This window comes from Ranitomeya imitator, chromosome 1 (assembly GCF_032444005.1).
Source record: "Ranitomeya imitator isolate aRanImi1 chromosome 1, aRanImi1.pri, whole genome shotgun sequence".
NCBI lineage: Eukaryota > Metazoa > Chordata > Amphibia > Anura > Dendrobatidae > Ranitomeya > Ranitomeya imitator.
The window spans coordinates 26,568,437-26,587,554 of NC_091282.1; the positions used below are offsets into that span (position 1 = coordinate 26,568,437).

A 19,118-nucleotide genomic window follows, 5' to 3' on the forward strand; every position below is an offset into this window, starting at 1 on the left:
AACAGTGCGAACCAACCACAGGTGCCCCATAACAGTGCTAGCCAACTGCAGGTGCCCCATAACAGTGCGAGCCAACCGCAGATGCCCCATAACAGTGCGAACCAACCACAGGTGCCTCAAAACAGTGCTAGGAAACCACAGATGCCCCATAACAGTGCAAGCCAACCACAGGTGCACCATAACAGTGAGAGCCAACCACAGGTGCCCCATAACAGTGCGAACCAACCACAGGTGCCCCATAACAGTGCGAGCCAACCGCAGGTGCCCCATAACAGTGCGGGCCAACCGCAGGTGCCCCATAACAGTGCGGGCCAACCACAGATGCCCCATAACAGTGCGAACCAACCACAGGTGCCCCATAACAGTGCGAACCAACCACAGGTGCCCCATAACAGTGCTAGCCAACCGCAGGTGCCCTATTACAGTGCGGGCCAATTGCAGGTGCCCCATAACAGTGCGAGCCAACCGCAGATGCCCCATAACAGTGCGAGCCAACCACAGGTGCCCTATAACAGTGTGAGCCAAACACAGATGCCACAAAACAGTGCGAGCCAACCACAGGTGTCCCATAACAGTGCAAGCCAACCACAGGTGCCCCATAACAGTGCGAACCAACCACAGGTGCCTCAAAACAGTGCTAGGAAACCACAGATGCCCCATAACAGTGCAAGCCAACTACAGGTGCCCCATAACAGTGCAAGGCAAACACAGGGTGACCCAATCACAGATGCCCCATAAAACTGCACAAAGGCACCAAAACAATGTAAGCCAACCATAGGTGCTCCATAACATTGTGAGTCAACCACTGATGCCCCAAAACAGTGCAAGCCAACCACAGATGCCCCATAACAGTGCAGGCCCACCACAGATGCTCCATAACAGTGCAAGCCAACCACAGATGCTCCATAACAGTGCAAGCCAACCACAGATGCCCCATAACAGTGTGAGCCAACCACAGGTGCCTCATAACAGTGTAAGCCAACCAGAGGTGCCCCATTACAGTGTGACCCAATCACAGATGCCCCAAACAAGTGCACAAAGGCACCAAAACAATGTGAGCCAACCATAGGTGCTCCATAACATTGTGAGTCAACCACAGATGCCCCATAACAGTGCGAGCCAACCACAGGTGCCCCATAACATTTTGAGTCAACCACAGGTATCCCATAAAATTGTGGGTCAACCACTGATGCCCATAACATTGTGAGTCAACTACTGATGCCCCATAACAGTGCGAGTGAACCACTGATGCCCCATAACAGTGTGAGCCAACCACTGATGCCCCATAATAGTGTGAGCCAATTACAGATGCCCCTTAACAGTGTGAGCCAACCATAGATGCCCCATAACAGTGCAAGCCAATCACAAGTGCCTTATAACAGTGCAAGCCAACCACAGATGCCCTATAACAGTGCAAGCCAACCATAGATGCCCCATAACAGTGCAAGCCAACCGCAGGTGCCCCATAACAGTGCAAGATAACCAGAGGTGCCCCATTATAGTGTGACCCAATCACAGATGTCCCATACAACTGCACAAAGGCACCAAAACATTGTGAGCCAACCATAGGTGCTCCATAACATTGTGAGTCAACCACAGATGCCCCATAACAGTGCGAGCCAACCACAGGTGCCCCATAACATTGCGAGTCAACCACTGATGCCCATAACATTGTGAGTCAACCACTGATGCCCCATAGCAGTGTGAACCAACCACAGGTTCTCCATGACCCTATAACAGTGTGAAGCAACCAAATACACTTTATTTGTGCCAACAGACAAGAAAATGCTAGCATATTTATTGGATGCTGTATGTTCACATGTTTAAAGAAGAATTGCATTTAGGGGAGAAAAACAGCCCAATATAGTGTCATGTGACAGGAAACAGTTCCTACAGATGTGTAATATGGAGGCACATGGACTCTGTGCTTCTGTATGGAGACCTAAGGGCAATGAGAAGTAGTCTTCTTTGGATGCCAGTCTTCACTTCTGAGCCCGGCATCATCGACCCATCACCCTGGATGACTCTGGGGCTTAGGCTGCCGTCACACTAGCAGTATTTGGTCAGTATTTTACATCAGTATTTGTAGCCAAAACCAGGAGTGGAACAATGAGAGGAAAAGTATAATAGAAACATATGCACCACTTCTGTACTTATCACCTACTCCTGGTTTTGGCTTACAAATACTGATGTAAAATACTGACCAAATACTGCTAGTGTGACGGCAGCCTTACAACGCACATCACAACATTATGGGAGCCTACTGCCTAGACTCCACGTGACATAAGTGCCAGCATGCCCGGCACAGAAGTGAAGACTGCTTTGGCCGCCACTGAGGCCCGAACTGGATGCCGGACTAATTTCCATTCATCACTCGCTTTACCTGAATGTGCATTTTCCATATGAGGAAGGCGAGGAGGGCGCAGATCATCAATATGATTTGACTTTTTGGGTAGCGCACGATGCTTGAGCTTGTCTGTTTGCGGTGAAGTCCATGCTTTATGGGCCAGGATTTGGTTTGCAGCTATATTCCAAGGATTGTCTTGCAAGAAATGACCACTAATTCTGTGGTCGAACAAGTCGTGCTCGCTCTTGCTCTTCTGAGATCTGTGTGCAAAATGGAACGGGTTACCCTGCGGGGCATCTGAGGACGCCTGTAGAGTAGATAAAAAAGTGTTTCCAAGAGTGATGGGCGGGAGGCTTCGCGTTCTAATGGGTGGAAGACCTTTGCAGTTCTGCTTGATATCGGGCAACAGATACTTCTGAGACTCCATCGTCCTTTTTTTGCAGTTGACGGAGGTCACGCGTTCGTCTTGGGGATCTTTGCAGTTCGTGTCCAGAATACAGTCAAACGTGGTGATGATGTCATCGACTTCCGAGGTCTCCTCGCCATTATACCTGAGTTTGTCTTTCTGGTGAGCTTTCTGGTCCACCCTCTTCTTCTTACATGAGAATATCTGATTCAGCACAGTGAGACGTCCTTCTTTCCTCATGGCTTTTGTGCCCGGCGAACTGAATGGCTGGAAGGGATCGGGTCTACTGCAAGGATGAAGAAAATAAATGTCATGTTATGAAGACATTCAAGCCCTATTAGCATATATGATGTGGGTCAAAGCTTGTGAGCCCCCTATTAGCAATATATGAAGTGGGCCATGGCTTGTCAGCCCTCTAGTAGCATATATGAGGTGGCCACAGCTTGTGAGCCCTCTATTAGCATATATGAGGTGGCCACAGCTTGTGAGCCCTCTATTAGCATATATGAGGTGACCACATCTTGTGAGCCCTCTAGTAGCATATATAAGGTGGGCCATGGCTTGTGAGCCCTCTATTAGCATATAGAGCGCCCCCAAGGGCTAGGGGAACTCGGTACCGGGTTCTTCGGTTCTCAAGGGGGATGTCACGGTGGCTGACCCACTCCGTGGCCCTCGGGAGGTCCGTTGTAAAAGGGGGGAAAGGTCTTTAGAGGGGAAATGTTCGGGACGCCACCTGTGGTATTTGGTCAGGGTGACCGACGCTGCTTAGGGGTCTGCTGGGGTGATGTTATGGCAGCTAGATGGTATACCTTCCCACAGGTGAAGTGTGTCCCCAGGGCTTCCCAGTGTGTAGATGGTGGATGGTGATAGGCGCAGTGAAGAACGAGGACATAAGGTTGCTGTCTCTTTACCTTTTTACTGAAGGCTTCAATATCCACAGTCCAGAGCACAGATCACAGGGCAGGCAGAGTCCGGACGGTTTGGAGGCAAATCCAGAGTCCCCTTATCCAGGTGGAAATCAATAGCCTTTCTCTAGCGCCGTGTGTTGTAGTACCTTACTACTAAGCGTCTCATATGGTCCTCACAACTGTTGTAGATGTTCTAGATGTTATGTCTCTCTCTGTCCCCCGGATGGATAGTACAAACCCGTATGACCGGTGGCGTGAGGCTTTTTACAGGAACTCTATCACACCCCAGCCTCTCGTGGGTGCCACCATGCGGGCGGGCAGGTAACGTGGAATTAGCTGTCCTGCCGGTCCCTGGAGCAAGGCATAGAGTAATGTTGCTCCCTTGGTGTTCTGGCTACCGGAATCCTGCACCTCAGAAGGAGGCAACCTGTGTAGGGCAGAACTCCTTCTGGTTTCCTCTCCTTTTTGCTATGACTTCTTCACCCTCTCTACTATACAGTCTCTTTCTGGGAGCTGCCGCATGTGGGCCAGGCGCAGCTCCGTGGCCTTCTGTCTAGGCCTCTGACAGGATCCCACCCCTGTCAGGGACCAACTCCCTGAGCGGAGCTCAGACAGCAACCAACTGAGAGAAGCCCAGCCAGCATCTGACTAAGTTCCTTTCCAGACCACCAGTTTTACCTAATTGTGAGAAGTGCCCTAATGAATAGGAGCATAGCTCCCCCTGGTGGACTGGAGTATGAAATGTGTTGTATGTTTGTGTTACCTGGTAAAGAGATCTCCTTTATTGCCTCCAAACGTAACACTACTCCCCCCTAGAGGAGAATGATATTACTGCACGACCAGGACCCTGGGGCGCTGCACTTATGAGGTGACCACAGCTTGTGAGCCCTCTAGTAGCATATATGAGGTGGCCACATCTTGTGAGCCCTCTAGTAGCATATATGAGGTGGCCACATCTTGTGAGCCCTCTAGTAGCATATATGAGGAGGCCACATCTTGTGAGCCCTCTAGTAGCATATATGAGGAGGCCACATCTTGTGAGCCCTCTATAGCATATATGAGGTGGCCACAGCTTGTGAGCCCTCTATTAGCATATATGAAGTGGCCACAGCTTGTGAGCCCTCTATTAGCATATATGAGGAGGCCACATCTTGTGAGCCCTCTAGTAGCATACATGAGTTGGGCCACAGCTTGTGAGTCCTGTATAGCATATATGAGGTGGGTAACAGCTTGTGAGCCCTCTATTAGCATATATGAGGTGGGTAACAGCTTGTGAGCCCTCTATTAGCATATATTAGGTGGGCCACAGCTTGTGAGTCCTCTATAGCATATAGGAGGTGGGCAACAGCTTGTGAGCCCTCTATTAGCATATATGAGGTGGCCACAGCTTGTGAGCCCTCTATAGCATATATGAGGTGGCCACAGCTTGTGGGCCCTCTATAGCATATATGAGGTGGCCACAGCTTGTGGGCCCTCTATAGCATATATGAGGTGGCCACATCTTGTGAGCCCTCTATTAGCATATATGAAGTGGCCACATCTTGTGAGCCCTCTAGTAGCATACATGAGTTGGGCCACAGCTTGTGAGTCCTGTATAGCATATATGAGGTGGGCAACAGCTTGTGAGCCCTCTATTAGCATATATGAGGTGGTCCACATCTTGTGAGCCCTCTAGTAGCATACATGAGTTGGGCCACAGCTTGTGAGTCCTGTATAGCATATATGAGGTGGGTAACAGCTTGTGAGCCCTCTATTAGCATATATTAGGTGGGCCACAGCTTGTGAGTCCTCTAGTAGCATACATGAGTTGGGCCACAGCTTGTGAGTCCTGTATAGCATATATGAGGTGGGCAACAGCTTGTGAGCCCTCTATTAGCATATATGAGGTGGGCTACAGCTTGTGAGCCCTCTATTAGCATATATGAGGTGGCCACATCTTGTGAGCCCTCTATTAGCATATATGAGGAGGCCACATCTTGTGAGCCCTCTATTAGCATATATGAGGAGGCCACATCTTGTGAGCCCTCTATTAGCATATATGAGGTGGGCTACAGCTTGTGAGCCCTCTATTAGTATATATGAGGTGGGCCACATCTTGTGAGCCTTCTAGTAGCATACATGAGTTGGGCCACAGCTTGTGAGTCCTGTATAGCATATATGAGGTGGGTAACAGCTTGTGAACCCCGCTATTATCATATATGAGGAGGCCACATCTTGTGAGCCCTCTAGTAGCATACATGAGTTGGGCCACAGCTTGCGAGTCCTGTATAGCATATATGAGGTGGGTAACAGCTTGTGAGCCCTCTATTAGCATATATTAGGTGGGCCACAGCTTGTGAGTCCTCTTTAGCATATAGGAGGTGGGCAACAGCTTGTGAGCCCTCTATAGCATATATGAGGTGGGCCACAGCTTGTGAGCCCTCTATAGCATATATGAGGTGGGCCACAGCTTGTGAGCCCTCTATTAGCATATATGAGGTGGGCCACATCTTGTGAGCCCTCTATTAGCATATATGAGGTGGCCACAGCTTGTGAGCCCTCTATTAGCATATATGAGGTGGCCACATCTTGTGAGCCCTCTATTAGCATATATGAGGAGGCCACATCTTGTGAGCCCTCTAGTAGCATACATGAGTTGGGCCACAGCTTGTGAGTCCTGTATAGCATATATGAGGTGGGTAACAGCTTGTGAGCCCTCTATTAGCATATATGAGGTGGGCCACAGCTTGTGAGCCCTCTATAGCATATATGAGGTGGGCCATAGCTTGTGAGCCCTCTATTAGCATATATGAGGTGGGCCACAGCTTGTGAGCCCTCTATAGCATATATGAGGTGGGCCACAGCTTGTGAGTCCTCTATTAGCATATATGAGGTGGCCACATCTTGTGAGCCCTCTATTAGCATATATGAGGTGGCCACAGCTTGTGAGCCCTCTATTAGCATATATGAGGTGGCCACAACTTGTGAGCCCTCTATTAGCATATATGAGGTGGCCACAGCTTGTGAGCCCCGTATTAGCATATATGAGGTGGACAACAGCTTGTGAGCCCTCTATAGCATATATGAGGTGGCCACAGCTTGTGAGCCCTCTATTAGCATATATGAGGTGGCCACATCTTGTGAGCCCTCTATTAGCATATATGAGGTGGCCACAGCTTGTGAGCCCTCTATTAGCATATATTAGGTGGGCCACAGCTTGTGAGTCCTCTATAGCATATAGGAGGTGGGCAACAGCTTGTGAGCCCTCTATTAGCATATATGAGGTGGCCATAGCTTGTGAGCCCTCTATTAGCATATATGAGGTGGGCCACAGCTTGTGAGCCCTCTATAGCATATATGAGGTGGGCCACAGCTTGTGAGCCCTCTATTAGCATATATGAGGTGGCCACATCTTGTGAGCCCTCTATTAGCATATATGAGGTGGCCACAGCTTGTGAGCCCTCTATTAGCATATATGAGGTGGGCCACAGCTTGTGAGCCCTCTATAGCATATATGAGGTGGGCCACAACTTGTGAGCCCTCTATTAGCATATATGAGGTGGCCACATCTTGTGAGCCCTCTATTAGCATATATGAGGTGGCCACATCTTGTGAGCCCTCTATTAGCATATATGAGGTGGCCACAGCTTGTGAGCCCTCTATTAGCATATATGAGGTGGCCACATCTTGTGAGCCCTCTATTAGCATATATGAGGTGGCCACATCTTGTGAGCCCTCTATTAGCATATATGAGGTGGCCACAGCTTGTGAGCCCTCTATTAGCATATATGAGGTGGCCATAGCTTGTGAGCCCTCTATAGCATATATGAGGTGGACAACAGCTTGTGAGCCCTCTATAGCATATATGAGGTGGGCTACAGCTTGTGAGCCCCCTATTAGCATATATGAGGTGGACAACAGCTTGTGAGCCTTCTATGGGTCCAGGCCAAGCGTAACGCACAGTGGTGTCACCTTAAGGTCATGGCCGCTAATGCAAAATATCCAACAGGGCCCCCAACTATCAATCGTTTTTAATATTGTCTTCTCATATGAGCCAAATGGACCTTTTGGGCCATCTAGTCTTCAGGGCCCGGGTACAAATGCAAATCCTGCACCCACTGTAGTTCAGCTTCTGGACCCCCATAATTGTGTATAAACCATGATTGGCTTCAGTGGTCATGTGCTGGCAGAAAAATAAAGGAGACGGGTGGGGGGCGCAGACAGCAAGATGGAGGAGCAGAGGGCAGTGAGTGGGTCTGTGCTATCTGTATATTTATAGCTCACTCAGGTCATATGTGAAAAAAAAGGGTGAAAAACCCTCGTTTTTGCACATTCATTTTTACTCCTTTTTTCTCCAAGAGCCAGAACTTTTTTTTTTATCTTCCCATCTGCATCCCCCTTTATGGGGGCTTGTTTGTGGCTGGACGAGTTGCCTTTTTGAATTACACTATTGATATTATCACATCATGTAGTGAAAACGCGAATTTCTAAAACGGGGTGAAAAAAGTCTCAATTCACAATTAAGCCAATGGGTTTAGTTTTCACAATCATCTGCAGGACAGATATGTATATACTAGATTGTGGCCAGATTCTAACGCATCGGGTATTCTAGAATATGCATGTCCCGGTAGTATATGGACAATGATGATTCCAGAATTCGCGGCACACTGTGCCCGTCGCTGAGTGGTCGAGGCAACCTTTATGACATCATCGTCGCCATGGCAACCATTACGACATCTACATCGATACTGTGCCCGTCGCTGAATCAGAAACGTGGGATTTCTACGTCCTTTATGACATCATCGTCGCTGTGCCCGTTGCTGATTGGTCGAAGCCTGGCGGCCTCGACCAATCAGAGAGCCGGGATTTCCAGGACAGACAGACAGACAGACAGACAGACGGAAAAACCCTTAGACAATTATATATATAGATATACATATATATATCTATATATATAATTGTCTAAGGGTTTTTCCGTCTGTCTGTCTGTCTGTCTGTCCTGGAAATCCCACGTCCCTGATTGGTCGATGCCGCCAGGCCTCGACCAATCAGCGACGGGCACAGTATCGACGTAGAAATCCCACATCCCTGATTGGTCGATGCCGCCAGGCCTCGACCAATCAGCAACGGGCACAGCGACGATGATGTCATAATGGTTGCCATGGCGACGATGATGTCATAAAGGTTGCCTCGACCAATCAGCGACGGGCACAGTCTGCCGCGAATTCTGGAATCATCATTGTCCATATACTACGGGGACATGCATATTCTAGAATACCCGATGCGTATATATATATATCTCAGCAGGAACAGTTTCAGCTCCATGGGGCCTTATCCTTGTTTATAAGCTTCTCACATTAAATACAGATGATATGACCCTAGTACTGTGTTGCCACCTCGGTGCCATGACCCATCCTCCCTCCTCATATACATACATATACATATATATACATATTATTAGTGTTTATCAGCCATTTTACTATGATTCCCATACTGTTTGTGCTTCAGGCCTAACTAGGTGCGTTGCTAGGAAACGTGTTCTAGCCAATCGGTGAATAAGAAGGCAATGAGACGTTGCTTGTGATTGGTCAGAAATATGAAGAAATAATCTTAAGCCTGTATTGATTGGATGAGAAGGGATCCATGTTTAAAATGATCTTAAAGGCAGCTTAAAGTAAGAAGAGGATAGGCGTTGTGTTTTCTTTATATCAATGGTAGCGACTATACAGCAGCATAGGTCACCAGCCACTCCCTGAGCGTACGACTACGGTACTTCTCCCCAGCGGCCACTGTTTGCTACCTCTGATATGAAGGGAAGAGAGATTATCCTCATGCGGCCCTTGTGCAGTGTTACTATCCTGCTTTATTTTGGCCTCCAGCAGTACAATAAATCAGTACAAAGTTAACTCCCCCGCATCAAGGTTATGAAATGGCTCTGCTCATTCTGTCCAAGTCTACACATCAAAGCTGGACATATTAGCCTATTTTGTGCCAATATTTAGAAGGTACAATTTGGGTTACTTAGGCTCCCTCCAGGACTAACCCCTAAACTGACCACTTTCCAGCGTGGTCTTTCTCGTGTACCCGTCTTTTCACCAAAAAACTGAAGATTAATGAAGGTGTGATTAGTATCGGATATGGACATGTCAGCATTCGGAGGGCGTTACCTGTTCTCCTGAGAAAGCATCTTGATGCATGTGGTGTGCCCACAGTACATGGCGTAGGTCAGGGGCGTATTCTCATTGATGTCCCTGGGGTTCATATCCACTCCTAATTTCAGCAGTGTCTGCACACAATCCGATTGTCCGGCGGCTGCCGCCCAGTGCAGCGGGGTTCTGTGGCAGAATATGAGAAATGCATATGAGAAGGATATTGTGGCGCCATTTTTCCTGCTCAGAAACCCTTCTGCTATATTATAAGATTTTGCAGTGGGGAGTGCAAAATACAAGGTGGGGTGCACTCTCTGCTTTGGTGCAGCCCCCTTCTGTGTGTATACATTGGTGTCTAGCTTGTGTATTAAAATGCGCAGTCAGCCAGCCCCCTCCACATACAGCTCTGGTCATGTGCCGACAGCACAGAAGATACAACAGGATCTCCCCATTTACGCACAGGGGGTATTTATTATTACCGGTCATCCACGTCCAGGGCCTGCAGATTGCATTCGGGGACTCTGGCCAGCTCGCAGATGATGTCACCGTACCCGGCGGCGGCGGCGATGTGCATGCAGGTCTTCCCATTCTCATCATCGTAGTTGATGGTGGACTGGCCCTGCTGGTGGTCCAGGACTATGGAGCACAGCACTCTGTTTCCACTCTGAAATCACAGAAGTCAGAGAGTGTGCGGATGTCGGCATCAGATCTGAGCAGATTCGGATGATACACTATATAAATGGCGCTATCTTAGGGAGGGTCGGCATCAGATCTGAGCAGATACGGAAGATACACTATATAAATGGCGCTATCTTAGGGAGGGTTGGCATCAGATCTGAGCAGATAAGGAAGATACACATTATAAATGGCGCTATGTATGGGAGGGTCGGCATCAGATCTCTGCAGATACGGAGGATACACTATATAAATGGCGCTATGTATGGGAGGGTCAGCATCAGATCTGAGCAGATACGGAGGATACACTATATAAATGGCGCTATGTATGGGAGGGTCAGCATCAGATCTGAGCAGATACACTATATAAATGGCGCTATGTATGGGAGAGTCGGCATCAGATCTGAGCAGATACACTATATAAATGGCGCTATCTATGGGAGGGTCGGTATCAGATCTGAGCAGATACGGAGGATACACTATATAAATGGCGCTATGTATGGAAGGGTCGGCATCAGATCTGAGCAGATACACTATATAAATGGCGCTATCTATGGGAGGGTCGGTATCAGATCTGAGCAGATACGGAGGATACACTATATAAATGGCGCTATGTATGGAAGGGTCGGCATCAGATCTGAGCAGATACACTATATAAATGGCGCTATGTATGGAAGGGTCGGCATCAGATCTGAGCAGATACACTATATAAATGGCACTGTCTATGGGAGGGTCGGTATCAGATCTGAGCAGATACACTATATAAATGGCGCTATCTATGGGAGGGTCGGTATCAGATCTGAGCAGATACACTATATAAATGGCGCTATCTATGGGAGGGTCGGTATCAGATCTGAGCAGATCCACTATATAAATGGCGCTATCTATGGGAGAGTCGGCATCAGATCTGAGCAGATACACTATATAAATGGCGCTATGTATGGGAGAGTCGGCATCAGATCTGAGCAGATACACTATATAAATGGCGCTATCTATGGGAGAGTCGGCATCAGATCTGAGCAGATACACTATATAAATGGCGCTATGTATGGACGGGTCGGCATCAGATCTGAGCAGATACACTATATAAATGGCGCTATGTATGGGAGAGTCGGCATCAGATCTGAGCAGATCCACTATATAAATGGCGCTATGTATGGGAGGGTCGGCATCAGATCTGAGCAGATACACTATATAAATGGCGCTATGTATGGGAGGGTCGGCATCAGATCTGAGCAGATACACTATATAAATGGCGCTATATATGGGAGGGTCAGTATCAGATCTGAGCAGATACACATTATAAATGGCGCTATGTATGGGAGGGTCGGCATCAGATCTGAGCAGATACACTATATAAATGGCACTATGTATGGGAGGGTCGGTATCAGATCTGAGCAGATACACTATATAAATGGCGCTATCTATGGGAGGGTCAGCATCAGATCTGAGCAGATACACTATATAAATGGCGCTATGTATGGGAGAGTCGGCATCAGATCTGAGCAGATACACTATATAAATGGCGCTATGTATGGGAGGGTCGGTATCAGATCTGAGCAGATACACTATATAAATGGCGCTATCTATGGGAGGGTTGGTATCAGATCTGAGCAGATACACTAGATAAATGGCGCTATCTATGGGAGGGTCGGTATCAGATCTGAGCAGATACACTATATAAATGGCGCTATGTATGGGAGGGTCGGCATCAGATCTGAGCAGATACACTATATAAATGGCGCTATATATGGGAGGGTCAGTATCAGATCTGAGCAGATACACATTATAAATGGCGCTATGTATGGGAGAGTCGGCATCAGATCTGAGCAGATAGACTATATAAATGGCGCTATCTATGGGAGAGTCGGCATCAGATCTGAGCAGATACACTAAATAAATGGCGCTATGTATGGAAGGGTCGGTATCAGATCTGAGCAGATACACTATATAAATGGCGCTATCTATGGGAGGGTTGGTATCAGATCTGAGCAGATACACTAGATAAATGGCGCTATGTATGGGAGGGTCGGCATCAGATCTGAGCAGATACACTATATAAATGGCGCTATCTATGGGAGGGTCGGTATCAGATCTGAGCAGATACACTATATAAATGGCGCTATGTATGGGAGAGTCGGCATCAGATCTGAGCAGATACACTATATAAATGGCGCTATGTATGGGAGGGTCGGCATCAGATCTGAGCAGATACACTATATAAATGGCGCTATGTATGGGAGGGTCGGTATCAGATCTGAGCAGATACACTATATAAATGGCGCTATCTATGGGAGGGTTGGTATCAGATCTGAGCAGATACACTAGATAAATGGCGCTATGTATGGGAGGGTCGGCATCAGATCTGAGCAGATACACTAGATAAATGGCGCTATCTATGGGAGGGTCGGTATCAGATCTGAGCAGATACACTATATAAATGGCGCTATGTATGGGAGAGTCGGCATCAGATCTGAGCAGATACACTATATAAATGGCGCTATGTATGGGAGGGTCGGCATCAGATCTGAGCAGATACACTATATAAATGGCGCTATGTATGGGAGGGTCGGTATCAGATCTGAGCAGATACACTATATAAATGGCGCTATCTATGGGAGGGTTGGTATCAGATCTGAGCAGATACACTAGATAAATGGCGCTATGTATGGGAGGGTCGGCATCAGATCTGAGCAGATACACTATATAAATGGCGCTATCTATGGGAGGGTCGGTATCAGATCTGAGCAGATACACTAGATAAATGGCGCTATCTATGGGAGGGTCGGTATCAGATCTGAGCAGATCCACTATATAAATGGCGCTATGTATGGGAGAGTCGGCATCAGATCTGAGCAGATACACTATATAAATGGCGCTATGTATGGGAGGGTCGGCATCAGATCTGAGCAGATACACTATATAAATGGCGCTATGTATGGGAGGGTCGGTATCAGATCTGAGCAGATACACTAGATAAATGGCGCTATCTATGGGAGGGTCGGCATCAGATCTGAGCAGATCCACTATATAAATGGCGCTATCTATGGGAGGGTCGGTATCAGATCTGAGCAGATACACTAGATAAATGGCGCTATCTATGGGAGGGTCGGTATCAGATCTGAGCAGATCCACTATATAAATGGCGCTATGTATGGGAGGGTCGGCATCAGATCTGAGCAGATACACTATATAAATGGCGCTATGTATGGGAGGGTCGGCATCAGATCTGAGCAGATACACATTATAAATGGCGCTATCTATGGGAGAGTCGGCATCAGATCTGAGCAGATACACTATATAAATGGCGCTATGTATGGGAGAGTCGGCATCAGATCTGAGCAGATACACTATATAAATGGCGCTATGTATGGGAGAGTCGGCATCAGATCTGAGCAGATACACTATATAAATGGCGCTATGTATGGGAGAGTCGGCATCAGATCTGAGCAGATACACTATATAAATGGCGCTATGTATGGGAGAGTCGGCATCAGATCTGAGCAGATACACTATATAAATGGCGCTATGTATGGGAGAGTCGGCATCAGATCTGAGCAGATACACTATATAAATGGCGCTATGTATGGGAGGGTCGGTATCAGATCTGAGCAGATACACTATATAAATGGCGCTATGTATGGGAGGGTCGGTATCAGATCTGAGCAGATCCACTATATAAATGGCGCTATGTATGGGAGGGTCGGCATCAGATCTGAGCAGATACACATTATAAATGGCGCTATGTATGGGAGAGTCGGCATCAGATCTGAGCAGATACACTATATAAATGGCGCTATCTATGGGAGGGTCGGTATCAGATCTGAGCAGATACACTAGATAAATGGCGCTATCTATGGGAGGGTCGGTATCAGATCTGAGCAGATACACTATATAAATGGCACTGTCTATGGGAGGGTCGGTATCAGATCTGAGCAGATACACTATATAAATGGCGCTATCTATGGGAGGGTCGGTATCAGATCTGAGCAGATACACTATATAAATGGCGCTATGTATGGGAGAGTCGGCATCAGATCTGAGCAGATACACATTATAAATGGCGCTATGTATGGGAGGGTCGGTATCAGATCTGAGCAGATACACTAGATAAATGGCGCTATCTATGGGAGGGTCGGTATCAGATCTGAGCAGATCCACTATATAAATGGCGCTATGTATGGGAGGGTCGGCATCAGATCTGAGCAGATACACTATATAAATGGCGCTATGTATGGGAGGGTCGGCATCAGATCTGAGCAGATACACATTATAAATGGCGCTATCTATGGGAGAGTCGGCATCAGATCTGAGCAGATACACTATATAAATGGCGCTATGTATGGGAGAGTCGGCATCAGATCTGAGCAGATACACTATATAAATGGCGCTATGTATGGGAGAGTCGGCATCAGATCTGAGCAGATACACTATATAAATGGCGCTATGTATGGGAGAGTCGGCATCAGATCTGAGCAGATACACTATATAAATGGCGCTATGTATGGGAGAGTCGGCATCAGATCTGAGCAGATACACTATATAAATGGCGCTATGTATGGGAGAGTCGGCATCAGATCTGAGCAGATACACTATATAAATGGCGCTATGTATGGGAGGGTCGGTATCAGATCTGAGCAGATACACTATATAAATGGCGCTATGTATGGGAGGGTCGGTATCAGATCTGAGCAGATCCACTATATAAATGGCGCTATGTATGGGAGGGTCGGCATCAGATCTGAGCAGATACACATTATAAATGGCGCTATGTATGGGAGAGTCGGCATCAGATCTGAGCAGATACACTATATAAATGGCGCTATCTATGGGAGGGTCGGTATCAGATCTGAGCAGATACACTAGATAAATGGCGCTATCTATGGGAGGGTCGGTATCAGATCTGAGCAGATACACTATATAAATGGCACTGTCTATGGGAGGGTCGGTATCAGATCTGAGCAGATACACTATATAAATGGCGCTATCTATGGGAGGGTCGGTATCAGATCTGAGCAGATACACTATATAAATGGCGCTATGTATGGGAGAGTCGGCATCAGATCTGAGCAGATACACATTATAAATGGCGCTATGTATGGGAGGGTCGGTATCAGATCTGAGCAGATACACTATATAAATGGCGCTATGTATGGGAGGGTCGGCATCAGATCTGAGCAGATACACATTATAAATGGCGCTATCTATGGGAGAGTCGGCATCAGATCTGAGCTTATACACTATATAAATGGCGCTATGTATGGGAGGGTCGGCATCAGATCTGAGCAGATACACTATATAAATGGCGCTATGTATGGGAGGGTCGGTATCAGATCTGAGCAGATACACTATATAAATGGCGCTATGTATGGAAGGGTCGGCATCAGATCTGAGCAGATACACTATATAAATGGCACTATGTATGGGAGGGTCGGTATCAGATCTGAGCAGATAGACTATATAAATGGCGCTATCTATGGGAGGGTTGGTATCAGATCTGAGCAGATACACTATATAAATGGCGCTATGTATAGGAGAGTCGGCATCAGATCTGAGCAGATACACTATATAAATGGCACTGTCTATGGGAGGGTAGCACTGGGGCTCACAAGGACAACTCCGTAATGGGCAGCCGCCCTGTGAAGTGTAGGGACTGGTGCATCCACAGAATAAACTGGTGAACTATGGCTGGGGTTGACCTGCCACCATAAAGAGGCGCAATTTTGTCTTTTCTATGGAGCCCCATCTACACCATGTAGTGGTCACTTAGGCAGGTGCTTGTTCTGGCAGACATGAGTTTGCAGGTGCAATGCTTTGGTGTGCAGTGTTGCACCTTCTGCAGGTCGAGGGACCCCCATTTGTACCTGGACCGCCCAGTGAAGAGCCGTTTTGAAGTCTTTGTCCACCAGAGTAGGATCGGCTCCTTTCTGCAGCAAGTTCTGCACGTGTTGTGGCCGATTGTGAAATGCCGCCCAGTGCAGCGATGTCATCCCCTGTCATGCACACGAGAGACAAACAGAGAATATTCCGATTACTTCAGGCAGAACGGTTTACTGTCACAGTCAGTTCTGCATCTATTACATCACATATGGACAGTGGTTAATTAGGTGACACGTGACACTCCCACCGAAAAACCGCTCTGGGAGCGGCCAGTATATGCCAAGATGTCAGTCCCGGCCATCCCTTTAATAGCTTTGGTTGTCTAGAATTATGGTCCAGGCACATTGCCGTATATTTGATAATGGATTTCCCTGGTACCAGTGGTGTAACATGGGTTGTAGGGGTCGAAACTCCATACTCCATAATCTGCTGTCGATCATTCTTGGAGCCGCCAACAAAGTAGATAATTAAAGTAGTCGGGGGGATGGGGGGCTTTGATATCTTTCTATATCGGATACATTTGATGCCACAGATTTCTATGCACTAGTGTTACGGCTGGGACTAAGGTTCGAGCTAGGGCTAAGATTCAGATTGGGGTGAGGGCTTGGACGGTTGTGAGGTTTGGGACTAGCGTGAGAATTATGAATAGGCTTAGGGATAGGACTAGGGTTAAGTCTAAGACTAGGGTTATGACTAGGACTATAGTTAGAGATAGGACTAAGGTTAAGGCTAGGACTAGGGTTAGGGATAGGACTAAGGTAAAGGCAAGGACTAGGGTTAGGGATTGGACTATGGTTAAAGCTAGGACTAGAGTTAGTGATAGGACTAAGGTTAAGGGTAGGATTAGGATTGGTAATAGGGCTAAGTTTAAGGCTAGGACTAGGGTTAGGGATAGCACTAAGGTTAAGCCTAAGACTAGAGTTAGAGATAGGACTAAGGTTAAGGCTAGGACTAAGGTTAAGGATAGGACTAAGGTAAAGGCTAGGACTAGGGTTAAGGCTAGGACTAGGGTTAGGGATAGGACTAAGGTTTAGGCTATGACTAGGGTTAGGGATAGGAAAATGGTTAAGGCTAGAACTAGGGTTATGGATAGGACTAAGGTTAGGGATAGGACTAAGTAAGGTTAAGGCTAGGCCTAGGGTTAGGGATAGGACTAAGATTAAGGCTAGGACTAGGGTTAGGGATAGAGTTGTGCTTAGGGCTAAGATAAACAAATAGTTACACTTGCCAACACTTTTTCAGAAGTCGCTTCCCCAATAAAATCCGAAGATGCCATTATCTCTACCCATCTGCCATGGAAAGTCATCAGCGTCCTGGGATTGGACTGCACAGGCGCTGATAGGTGGCACAGAGACCCCCCTCTAACAAACCATTTAGGTGCAGCAGATATTTTTGACTGTGGCATCTAAGGGGTGGAGCATCTCAGTGACTGTTGTGCTGGGAGGTCTGTGTCAGCCCTGACAACCACTGCTGACAACCACTGGTAACGCTCGCTCTTCCCACTCTGTACACTGGTGTCATGATGCTGAAATCTACATGGCACAGTGCAGGATAAGGGCTTCAATCACATGTAGTAGATAAGGAAAGGCCCCAGGAGCCGCCACGCACCTCGTTGTCCTGGTGGTTGATCTCACTCAGCGTCGACTGCTGCAGAAGAACAGACAAAAGTCTGCAGGAAAAAGAGACAAAAACAGTCAGTGACCCCCAGATCAGGCCGCCATAATCACATCTGCTGCACTGTGACCCCCCAGAACAAGCCGCCATCATCACATCTGCTGGAATGTGACCCCCAGAACAGGCCGCCATCATCACATCTGCTGGAATGTGACCCCCAGAACAGGCCGCCATCATCACATCTGCTGAAATGTGACCCCCCCAGAACAGGCCGCCATCTTCACATCTACTGGACTGTGACCCCCCAGAACAGGCCTCCATCATCACATCTAAAGGACTGTGATTCCCCAGAACAGTCCTCCATCATCACATCTAAAGGACTGTGATTCCCCAGAACAGGCCACCATCATCACATCTAAAGGACTGTGATTCCCCAGAACAGGCCTCCATCATCACATCTAAAAGAACTGTGACCCCCAGAACAGGCCGCCATCATCACATCTAAAAGGACTGTGACCCCCCAGAACAGGCCGTCATCATCACATCTAAAAGGACTGTGACCCCCCCAGAACAGGCCGCCATCATCACATCTAAAAGGACTGTGACCCCCCAGAACAGGCCACCATCATCACATCTAAAGAACTGTGACCCCCAGAACAAGCCGCCATCATCACATCTAAAGGACTGTGATTCCCCAGAACAAGCCTCCATCATCACATCTAAAGGATTGTGACCCCCCAGAACAGGCCACCATCATCACATCTAAAGGACTGTGACCCCCAGAACAGGCCTCCATCATCACATCTAAAGGACTGTGATTCCCCAGAACAGGCCGCCATCATCACATCTAAAGGACTGTGATTCCCCAGAACAGGCCTCCATCATCACATCTAAAGGACTGTGATTCCCCAGAACAGGCCGCCATCATCACATCTAAAGGACTGATTCCCCAGAACAGGCCTCCATCATCACATCTAAAGGACTGTGATTCCCCAGAACAGGCCGCCATCATCACATCTAAAGGACTGTGACCCCCAGAACAGGCCGCCATCATCACATCTAAAGGACTGTGATTCCCCAGAACAGGCCGCCATCATCACATCTGCTGGACTGTGACCCCCAGAACAGGCCGCCATCATCACATCTAAAGGACTGTGACC

The 19,118-nt window shown here is 47.7% G+C and overlaps 1 protein-coding gene across 1 annotated transcript in view; it reads right to left on the reverse strand.

Annotated features, from left to right (window-relative positions):
• The window catches only part of ANKRD55 (ankyrin repeat domain 55), a 105,266-nt gene that overhangs the window by 11,149 nt on the left and 74,999 nt on the right, over positions 1-19,118 (reverse strand). The window contains exons 5-9 of the mRNA XM_069745893.1: positions 17,953-18,013; positions 16,329-16,457; positions 10,269-10,453; positions 9,808-9,975; positions 2,384-3,039 (exon numbers count right to left, since the gene is read on the reverse strand). Of these exons, the coding sequence (XP_069601994.1) occupies positions 2,384-3,039; positions 9,808-9,975; positions 10,269-10,453; positions 16,329-16,457; positions 17,953-18,013 (1,199 nt within the window). The remainder of the gene's footprint in view (positions 1-2,383; positions 3,040-9,807; positions 9,976-10,268; positions 10,454-16,328; positions 16,458-17,952; positions 18,014-19,118) is intronic.